Consider the following 12,049-nt stretch of genomic DNA (forward strand, 5'->3'; position numbering starts at 1 on the left):
TTTACTTATTTAAAATAATAATGATAATAAATATAATACTATAATAATAATAATTATAAAACTAATAATTTTACTGCTAATGATAATTATGTTAATAGTTTAGTTGTAATAATAATAATATTAAGTAAAGGTTGTAATATTTTTATAATGATAATAATAACTACAATTTTAATCATCATTTTAAAAATAACGAACAATATTAATACTAGTAATAATTTTTATAAAATAATATCAACGTTAATAATGATAAAAAAAATAGATTATACCATCATCGTCTTAATATAATTTTAAACTTTATATACTACTTTCATATTTGTACAAATATCATTATTTTGTCATTAAGATTTATATTAACAACAATAATGATATTAATGGTAATCATAATCTTAATAATATAACTAAAAATAATAATACTTATTCTAATACTAGTTATTTAATAATAATTAGGAAAATAATAACAACAACAATAATAATAATAATAATAATAATAATAATAATAATAATAATAATAATAATAATAATAATAATAATAATAATAATAATAATAATAATAATAATAACTATAATAAAAAGACTACCTCAATGTATCTAGGCTTTAAAAACAAATAAATGTCATTGCATGGGCTTGAACTCAAGACCCCGCTCACGCGCTAACCTCTCAAACCATTACGCCATTTCAGTGTTTCTGAATTAAATCGAAACCGATTTATATATATATATAATCGCGTTCTATATGTCTCAGCCCATAATACCACAGAATTCGGCCCAAGGAAACAAGATATCCGGCCCAAGTTTTTGACACAGTCCATCTTCTTCTGATAAATAAGAAGAAAAAAAATTGTTGTTGCCTGGGTTTGAACCCAGGACCTCTAGAATATCACCAACACACCAAACCACTCCACCATCACAGATTACTTGTTTTATTACGTAATATAATTATATTAAAATCGGTTTATTCTGTTTCAACTTCTTCTCCATCTTCACTGCATCGAACAACAATCCCCAACAAACATTTACAGTAAAATAACTTTGGAAATTAGGATTTTTAAACGAAATACAAATAATTTATAAAGGTTCTTGAACTGATTGAAAAAATATATATATATACATATCGCAGGTAATCTGCTGCCGCTGTTATTTTTTAAATTTTTTTTTTTTCGATTTTTATAACGCGTTAAATAAAAATTATAACACAAACTACCTTGCAAATCCATCCTATAAACTATTGGGTTCGTCAATTTGACTTGAAACATTGAAACAATTACGAATTTGATGAAGAACAATTCGTTTGACTTTTTGTTCGAAAACTTTGACTCCAAAATTGAGACTTGATAGGATAAATTGACATTTGAAACTTTACAGAAAGTTTTAATGAATGATTTCTAACAACTTTGCTTTAATACATTTTGAAAACATAACGAAATCGAGTTTTTTTGATTATGGAGTTCAAGACAGAGATACGTACCATTTAAATAAGTTTTCTTTTTAACTCTTGAATAAACAGTGAGTTAAAATTGATAATTTATAATGGTGAGGAAAGATTTGAACGGTTTTTGATCTATAACATTAAGTCAACTGAATTAGTATAAAGCCAATTGTATCTACAGTTTAATCAACCCGTGATGAAGAAAAAAATAGATAAAAGTAGAAAACGTTGTTAAACTGTATTTGATTTTATCTGAGATTGAATTTGATCTGATTATGAATTTGGAGACAATAAACACAATCAATACAGTTGGACTGAGATGTAACCGATTTGGATTTTTAATCCATATATATGACTTTATATAAATATCATTCATAATTAATAATTATAATTTTTATTAATAATAATTAAAATACTAATAATAATAATAATAATAATGTTAATAATAAATAATAATAATAATAATAATAGTAATAATAAATGATAATAATATTATTTATGTTGCTAATAATAACATTAGTTATAACAATATTAATATTATTAATGATAATAATAACATTAATAGTAATGATAATATAACAACTTACACATATCAAATTTCATATTTCATACATATAATAATAATCATTCATAGCAATCATATATAATTATATATAGAGTTATTTTAAATTATACTTAATTATGTTGTATCTTATTTTAAATATCCAATTCTAATGTTTAAATTATATTATATAATTTTCAATTATCATATAAACTATTATTTACATATTTATTTATATATACATACAACATTAATTATGTATAGATTCATATAAATATTTATTTAAATAGCAATTCCATTATTTTGTATACTACTTTACATATTCAAATCAAATAATTAAATTGTATTTTATTGTTTTCAAAATATTAGATATACACCTATATATATATATATATATATATATATATATATATATATATATATATATATATATATATATATATATATATATATATATATATATATATATATATTCACACACAAATGTTCGTGAATCATCGGGATTAGTCAAGGTCAAAATGCATACATGAACACAGTTCAAAGTTTTTGAGATTTCACATTACAGACTTTGCTTATCGTCTTGGAACATATAAAGATTAAGTTTAAATTTGGTTGAAAATTTCCGGGTCATCCCAGTACCTACCTGTTAAAGAAATTTCGTCCCGAAATTTGAGTGAGGTCGTCATGGTTAACAATAAGAATGTTTTCATGACGAATAAGAGTTGCAGAATAGAGTTTTATCACCATTGAATTGAATAAAATGATTCAACTATTTGAAGCGTACGAATGAAGCTATCACTTAAATAGCAAAATGAGAAAAATAAGTTTCATCATAACTTTTGACTAGTCATGGTTGAATTCCGGAATTCAAGAGATATAAAGAAAATCTCTGAAATCTAAAAGATTTGATTCTTCGGCGAATAAGGGAATTAAGATCTCTATAAATAAATACGGTGATCAGCCTCGATTAGTCAAGGTCAAAATGCATACATGAACACAGTTAAAAGTTTTTGAGATTTCACATTACAGACTTTGCTTATCGTCTTAGAACATATAAAGATTAAGTTTAAATTTGGTTGAAAATTTCCGGGTCATCACACTTCTTGTCTCCAATAATTAAGTAGGCTATGAACCCATCCCAATTCATCCAGAATAGATGATGGCTAATTGGTTGATCCATTCCGGTTACACTGTCTTCGGAATTCAGGTGAATATCCATATCGAAATAGCTGTCAGAGTTTAAGGAATTTGAACTAGATACGGGATCCATCTTGTATAATTAGGGAGATGATTTTTGATATGAATTAGATTATAGAATTTAGTTTGGTATTCTTCAATACATAATTTACATATGTATATATAATACCAAATTCCATAAATCACGGAGAAATTTTCGGAAGATGTCAGGAAAAGTTTACATTAGCAGATATGCTAAGATATGAATTTTTGTCTATACACTATTTATGCAATAAATGCAAGAAAACGTGTCTAGACTTAAGAATGATAAGCATGTAATTTCCGACAAGAAATGATAAGCAAAACTTTTAACATGCAGACACGGTCGAAGTCTAGACTTACTAATGCATCCTAACAACTATCAGTTAGACACACTCATGCAAGACCTGGTTCACTAGGACCAATGCTCGGATACCAACTGTGACGATCGCTCCAAATCCATATGGACGAACACATCATTCATCGATTTCATTGCGAGGTATTTTACCTCTATATGATACGTTTTGTAAACATTGCATTCTTTTGAAAAGGCACACCATAAATGAATATTTAAATCAAAGGTTTTTGATATCTGATGATTTCTACATATAGACAATCACCGTAAATAATAGTTTACAATAGTACTTCCATTGACAATGCAGTCAAAATAAGATTCATGGTGATGATTTAGTGAATGCAACGTTTCCTTGATAAATATGCCATGTAAGACTCCATGCACATAACTTGTCTAACATATAAGCAAACAGCGGAAGACTTCTAGGGAACCTGAGAATAAACATGCTAACAAGTGTCAACACAAAGGTTGGTGAGTTCATAGTTTTAGTGTTTCGCATAATCTGTATATAAAGGTGGATCACAAGATTTCAGTTGTTTCATCCAGAAACGTTTATCAAAATATTCTACAAAATTGAGCACCCTTCTAGCTAAACTTTAACGTTATAATAAGTACCCCTGTTTTAACATACATGCAACCAACATGTACAATACACGAAAACCAACGTGTACTAAACTCAAATAGCATACGTCTGTTTTATAGTTCAGGCTAGGGTTTCTATACCTGGAACAGACGGGGATGTCAAGCCCTATGGATCCATATATAACTACTCGCGCCCACCAGTTCTTATAACCGGCAGTTACTAGTTACCAAAGCTAAGGGATTTTCGGTTCAAACTCGGTGTAGAATTTAGTATGTACTTGTATCCATTGCGTTTAAATTAAAGTGCATGTATTCTCAGCCCAAAAATATAGATTACAAAAGCAATTAAAAAGGGAGCAAATGAAACTCACCTTAGCAGCATATAAAGTCGTTCACCAAAATGTGACCGAAACTCGGATTACCAAATAACCGTAGATCTCAACCTAGAGAACATATGTTGGTCAATAAATGTTTATCAAGCTAGGTTAGGTCATAGTGTATCACAATCCTAATGCTCGAGATCGACACAGAAAAGTTATCCAAAGTCGTTTCAAAAAGCCAATTTTGACAATAGTTCAACAAAACGAGATGTGCCTTATATAAGGATTCATTTACTTGGCTGGTAATATTCAAAAATCCAATTTGTCAATCTTACAAACAAGTTGTTTAAATATTAACTGTAGATTCAAAAGCAATTCCAATTAACGTCAATCATAATTCAGTTGACCATATCTTTTAATTCGTTCATCGAAATTACGCGATTTCTAAATGAAAAGTTATTGATTTTTCGCCAGCTTTCCAAAAACATGCATATCATATACCTTTTATCAGTAATATATGTATTTAATTCGTGATTCATCATAACTATCTAACGATGAAATTTAGCATACAAGCATGCATAAACATATATACTCGAGCACTAGACATGTATACACTATTAATATATAAAAGATAAAATATGAGTGCTTACGTATCAATATTGAGATTCAATATTGTAGGAAAGTACGTAGACGTAACGGAGATGATAAACACTAGGTTTGATTCATAAATATACCCCCGAACATTACCCATAATTTCCTTAGCTCTATCCCGCTTGAAAACCCATTTTGAAAGTGACACGCTCAAGACCTCGTCGTAGTATTTTATGTATAATATTAATATTAATACTACTAATAATAATAAGATTAATAATAATATTAATCTTAATAATAATAATAATATAAATAAAACAAATAAATACTTACGAAGTAATTGAATCAAAACAGAAGCAGAAATGATCGAGCTTTTATAGGTGTGGCCTGTCCCAGACCCCATGCGATCGCATGGTTCTGAAGGCCATTGGCCATGCGATCGCATGGCCCATTTTTTCAGCTCACATAATTTTGGCAACTAGCTCGTCGACATATTTTTATAATATATATATAATATATAATTTAAATTAATTAATTATATATTATATTTTATTCCCGTGCATAGTTGATTTGTAATTTTTGTTCCGATAAGTCGTACGTCGTCACTCGACTTATGTCCCGGTTCCAGTTTTTTGAATGTCCCTTCGTACGCTGAGAAAATTCACTCTTTACGTTTCGTGACACGTACCTTTATCAATAATTAGACTTAAATTATCAATAAACTATACCACTCAAAGTATATCTTAAACTTTCAAGTGGTTTGGTCATTTACTTCTAAAAATCAATGGTTCGTTATCTAACGAAGTATATTTAATAATATTGTTTTAAATCAAAACGTTTTGTAACCAAATTAATATTTATAAACACGTTTTAAATATACGTCGCAAGTTATTCATATATCTAATTCCATCAGTTAATATTCCTTATTTTTGTATCGTCTAAATTACGTTATTTAAACAAACACATATTAACAATCAATTTTATAATATCTGAAAATGTTTTCACACATTTGTAACACAATCAATTGAATATTATGCAGTTTAGTTTTCCACTAACTTTTATCTAACTTTCATCATCAAACACTTTATCATTTATTCCGAATATCGTTAAAAATGAATGATTTCTTAAATCAGAGTGGACCTCACAACAGAGACTCGTAATAATATTATAATCCTTAAGGGACTCAATAAATATCTTTTAATTCAATCATTTGGCATAATATTTTAACTCCGTAGTTAAATATATCAACTAGATATTCAAATCAATAAGTTTAATGCACAGTATCATTTACTTAACACTTTGTTACGTTTTCAAGTTATAGTATATGTATCTATTTACATATAATTGTTAGCGAATCGTTGAGAACAATCGAAGGGTAATTGAATAGTTTAAAATTTTGAGATTCAACTTTGCAGACTTTGCTTATCATATCGGAAACATTAAATAATATAAAGATTAAGTTTAAATTTAGTCAGAAATTTCCGGGTCATCACAAGAAGTCTCCCTCTTACCAACCAACCCCAGATCTTACAACTGGCAATCCCTCCGAACATCACTCTTCAGCCGGTGCCTTCGCAACCGGCTCATTCAATGATAACCACCAGTGCCCCGTTGGGAAACACCGGAGGACCAGTTACGCAGTAATATACCTTCGGGAGTCCGTTTCCCGTTGTTTCGCAAAACATGCCTAACACCAGCACGGTCCCACCAGCCACATAAGTTATTCCCATGGTGACTCATCAAAACGCTTTGTTGCCTATGGGGCCGCAAATATGGAACGGAGGTAATCCGTGGGTTAGCTTACCCTACCAAAATGTGTATGCCGGAGGCGCCTCGTAGCGAACAATCTTCACCACGAAGCTAATGGAAACGCTGGTTGATACTTAGACCAATCCTGGAAAAGTCAGAAAATCCCTTTTGTATCTTCAATACAAAACCACCCGCTACCTGTCAGGATGAAGATACCTTCCCATCTGGGATATTACAAGGGGAAAGATGACCCTGATGATTTTATGAATGTCTTCGAAGGTGCGGCTCGAATGTCAAGATGGGACACTGCCGTAGCTTGCCATGCATTCTCATACGTGCTCAAAAGCAATGCAAGAAACTGGTTCGACTCTTTAGCAAAGGATTCAATCTCGAGTTTTGAGGACCTTAAACGACTTTTCCAAGTCGAAGTTCAACTAGCAAAAAAAACACAAGAAGAACCATGTTGCTACTCACAGTATCAAGCAGAAGGATAACGAAGCTTCGAGATCTTTTCTCATCCGGTATACGGATGAAACCCAACAAATCCCAGGACTCCCCGAGTCACAAAGAATCTCGAGACTCTTATACGGATTTAGGACCCGAGCTTTGGTAGAGCATCTTAGTCGAGATCTCCCTGACACTTACGAAGCTTTGCGATACAAGGCATACGTTTGGTTAGATGCTAAAGACACAGCCAATAGTTTCGTATACGAAGAATCTCAAGGTTTTAAGCGAAAATAAAAGGCAAGTCACCGAGAAGAGAAGCCCGGAAGAAGGAACGAACGGAACAGGTTTTCCCCTTACCGAAGGAAAAACACCCCCGGGATCCTCGAAACATTGATGAAGTCGCCTAAAGAGATCCTAGCTACCGAAAGAGCTGCCCAAGCTTTTAAAGCTCCACCAAAGCTAAATAGCAAGGGGAAAATGAGGGATACAAGCAAATTTTGTGACTTTCACAATGACTTCACGCACGAAACAGACGACTGCATGCAGTTGAGGCAGGCTATAGAGGAGGCAGTCAGATCTAGAAAATTAAAGAATCTGGTAAAGGGCATATGCAACCCGAAGACACCGAAGCATGAACCTAAGCCAGAAGAAAAGAAACCAAATGCAGACAACGCCATACTGATGGTCACAGAATGCTTCGCCGTCGAGAAACTAGGGACCTACAAGAGGGGAAGAAAAAGCGAAGTGATAGACTGGGAATAGATCTCCTTCCCAGCACTTGATACCATCACTCCCTCCGATAAACTTGTTACAATCAACGAATGGATCTGCGAGAGAGATGTACATCGAGTTTACCTGGATGGCGGTAGTGTATGCGACATCATGTATGAGCATTGCTTCAATCAGCTCATCCCTGCCATTAAAGCCCGCCTAAGTCCACCAAGAGTACCTCTAGTTGGATTCTCCGGGGAAAGATGCTGGCCTATAGGAGATATAGACTTCGATCTCACCATTGAAGAACCAACGTTATCCAGGACCGAAACACTAGACTTTGTAGTAGTCCGGTCCACCTCACAGCATGAGTAGCCATGATGAAAATGGGAATAATTGAATCTACTATACACCAGTTAGTAAAGTTCTACACGCCTGAAGGGATTGGTACCCTAGCTTCGACCTATTATCGAGAAAAGGTAATCATGGCTATCAGGGAAACAGAGGAAAGGCCAAGGGAATGTATCCTTGAAACTAGAGAAGAAGATTCGAGCGAAGAGAAAATCTATATCAACCCTCTGTTCCCTGAGCAAAAAGTGACCATCGGAGGTTCACTACCTACGGAAACGAAGAAAAAGCTTCGCAAGCTACTACAGGCCAACATTGATATCTTCGCTTGGGAATACGGAGATATGACCGGCATCCCTCGAACGCTCAGTATCGATGGAACAACCTTCTCCACAGAGCATAAGCTCAACGAATACAAGCACCTAAAGCCAATGCATCAGAAGAAAAGAAACCTCGCAAGCGAGAGAGATGAGGCTACTAGCAAAGAGGTCGAAGAATTACTCCAAGCTGATATAATCCGAGAAGAAAAATACCTCACTTGGGTTGCGAATCCCGTCATGGTGAAGAAATCTGACGGAGGATGGAGAATGTGTGTCGATTTCACAAATATCAACAAAGCTTGCCCAAAGGATTGCTATCCTCTGCCGGAGATTGATTGGAAGGTGGAATCCCTAACTGGGTACAAATATAAGTCTTTTCTTGAAGCCTACAAGGGTTATCATCATATTCAAATGGCTGAAGAAGACAAAGAAAAGACATCGTTCTTCACAAGTAAGGGGATCTATTGTTATAAGAAGATGCCCTTCGGACTAAAGAATGCCAGAGCTACATACCAAAGGTTGGTAGACAAAGTTTTTCGTAAGCAAGTGGGGATAAACTTGGAAGCCTATGTTGATGACATGGTGATCAAAAGCTCCGAAGAAAGCACTTTGTTGAAAGACATTAAAGAAACCTTCGATACGCTTTGGACAATCAACATGAAGCTAAACCCCAAGAAATGCTCGTCCGGGGTAGAAGAAGGGAGGTTCCTAGGATATTATATCACTAAGAAAGGAAACTTAGCAAACCCATAGAAAGTAGACAAACTACAACAACTCAAAACACCAACCACAGTCAAAGAAATGCAGAGCTTAAATGGGAAGTTAGCGTCATTAAGCCGTTTCCTATCCAGGGGGGCTGAAAAACAGTTACCTTTCCTCAAAGTTTTAAAAGGATGTTTGGGAGCAAAAAATATATCATGGACCGAAGAAGCAGAACAAACCTTCGTTAATATGAAGGAACACATAGCTAACCTGCATACCCTGACGTTGCCGAAGCCAGGAGAAACACTCTATCTCTACCTAGCAACGTACAAAGAATGCATAAGTACGGTGTTAGTAGCAGAGCGAGAAAAGGTACAGGTTCTAATATACTTCGTAAGCCGGGTTCTACAAGGAGCGAAATCCAACTACCCAGAGCTCGAAAAGCTCACACTTGCTCTAGCCCACACAGCAAGGAAACCACGGAGGTACTTTCAAGCTCATCCTATCATTGTGTTAACTAACAAGCAAATTAGGCAGGTACTCATGAAGCCAGAAAAGTCGGGTAGAATAGCCAAATGGGCCATAGAGCTCGGGGAACATGACATCGATTTCCAATCTCGTCATTCAATTAGGGCCCAAGTATTAGCAGACTTCATGGCAGAAACTACGGAGACAAATGAAGAGAGTGACTCTACATTCGCACAGATTATCACTCCACCTGTTGAAACAAAGGAATGGAAACTGTTTACCGACGGAGCTTCTAGCTCTAATGGCTCAGGAGCAGGGCTCATGTTAATTAACCCAGAAGGGCAAGAGTTTACTTATGTGCTGCGCTTCGAATTCAACACCACCAACAACGAAGCAGAGTAGGAAGCTCTTCTCGCCGGGCTCAAAATAGCGAAAGAAATGAAAATCGAGCATTTGCAAGCCTTTGTAGATTCCCAACTTGTCGCTAGCCAGGTCTTAGGCATCTTCAAAGCAAGAAAACCTACCATACAACTCTACTTGTCAAAGGTCAAGGAACTAATAGAAAGCTTCAGAAGCTTCACAATCGAACATGTGAGGAGAAGTCAAAACAAGAAAGCAGATGCTCTGAGCAAATTAGCTTCTATCACCTTCGCGCACCTCACAAAAGAAGTATTGGTCGAAGTGTTAGAAAAAAGGTCCATCGAAGCTCAGGAAGTCCACGACTTAGTCACTGAAGAAGAAAACACATGGATGAAGCCAATAAGGGAATACTTGGAACTCGAGATTTTACCCGAAGATAAAAAGGAAGCATGAAAGATCCGGATCAAAGCACCGTCATACAAAATGATGAACGGAGCTCTGTATAGAAAATCTTTCCTTACCCCATGGCTTCGATGTGTCGGACCAAACCAAGCCTCAATGATCATCAGAGAAATGCATGAAGGTATATGTGGACTTCACTCCGGACCAAGGTCAATCGTGGCAAAGATACTAAGGATGGGGTACTACTGGCCAACCATGCACGAAGATACAGTCACACTCTTACGAACCTGTGAGCCATGTCATATCCATGCTAAAGTTCAAAAACAGCCAAAGCAAGAGATGATATCGGTGCTATCAGCATGGCCTTTCTCAAAATGGGGCATAGATCTAGTGGGTCCACTCACCAAGGCTCCAGGAGGTTACAAATGGTTGGTAGTTGTAATAGACTACTTCACAAAGTAGACGGAAGCAAAACCACTAATCACCACGACGGGGAAATGCTCATATACATAGCATTGTATATGTATATTTTATTAGCTAAGGGCTAGAAGCAGAAGCTATGCAAGCTATGGCCAAAAGGTTTGGAATATTCGCTTAAAATAAAGATATCGGGTCAGTTTCCGCGCTAATAAAAGATTGCGGGTCATTTTGCTAAGTTTCCTCGGATAATTAAGCAATCTGCAGATCGCGGATATTTCGAATACTATAAATAGAGAGCATGGCCTCTCATTTATGGGTTGTTGATTTTCTGCCATTTGCTCTAGCCTTTGTGATTTTCACAAGGAATTTCTACATTGCGCTAAGGTGAACATGCTAATTGACAATCAAGACCGAGTCATGGTGGTTGATTACTTGATTGATAAAGTGAAAAACGATCATCAGGGCCCAAAATAATCATCAAACGTCCCATCGTCCATCTTATTATTACACTCAATCCTTAATTAAGTAATAACTTGATATAGGATTGATCAATTGGCGCCATCCGTGGGACACGTTTTAAGAATTAAACTGGAAATTTTTTGTTTTGTGCTATCAAACGATTAATTGACTTGTTTAATTCTAATCGTACGTTATTTTGATGATACACAGGCGAATGCGTTTGTAATTGGCGGTAAATTGTTTGATTAATTGAAATAATGAGCAATATCGGAATGGATAGCAGTACTGCTGTCGCTGTGCAAGAGAATGTTCAAAAAAGAGGAAGAAAGCGAAAGTCGGTAAAAATGTATCAAAATTGGCAGTTCGCGCCAATTAATTTTCCAAAAATGCAGAGCGGTGATTTCTATGAACTGCCGATAGTAGTATCGTGCAAAATTGCGGAAGCTGGAATCACGATCATGAAAGTTCATGTTGATAATGGCAGTAGCGTTGATATTGTTTATGAACAATGTTTTATTCAACTGCCGGAGAGTCTCAGAGCAACTTTTCAACCAACCGCAGCTTCGCTAACCGGTTTTGCTGGAGAATCCTCACCGCCTATGGGAATTTTACCCTTAGATGTTGAACTCGTTG

At 34.8% G+C, this 12,049-nt stretch overlaps 1 protein-coding gene across 1 annotated transcript; it reads left to right on the forward strand.

Annotated features, from left to right (window-relative positions):
• The first annotated feature begins 9,406 nt into the window (after nt 1-9,406).
• LOC139871134 (uncharacterized) lies at nt 9,407-10,177 on the forward strand. The gene has a single exon (XM_071858871.1). It carries the CDS (start codon nt 9,407-9,409, stop codon nt 10,175-10,177), a length of 771 nt encoding a protein of 256 aa, XP_071714972.1.
• The last annotated feature ends 1,872 nt before the right edge of the window (nt 10,178-12,049 follow it).

The sequence above is a fragment of the Rutidosis leptorrhynchoides genome, chromosome 10 (assembly GCF_046630445.1).
Source record: "Rutidosis leptorrhynchoides isolate AG116_Rl617_1_P2 chromosome 10, CSIRO_AGI_Rlap_v1, whole genome shotgun sequence".
Classification (NCBI taxonomy): domain Eukaryota; kingdom Viridiplantae; phylum Streptophyta; class Magnoliopsida; order Asterales; family Asteraceae; genus Rutidosis; species Rutidosis leptorrhynchoides.

Coding starts and splice junctions, on each gene's coding strand:
- LOC139871134 (XM_071858871.1), top strand. CDS start 9,407: ATGCAGAGCTTAAATGGGAAGTTAGCGTCATTAAGCCGTTTCCTATCC.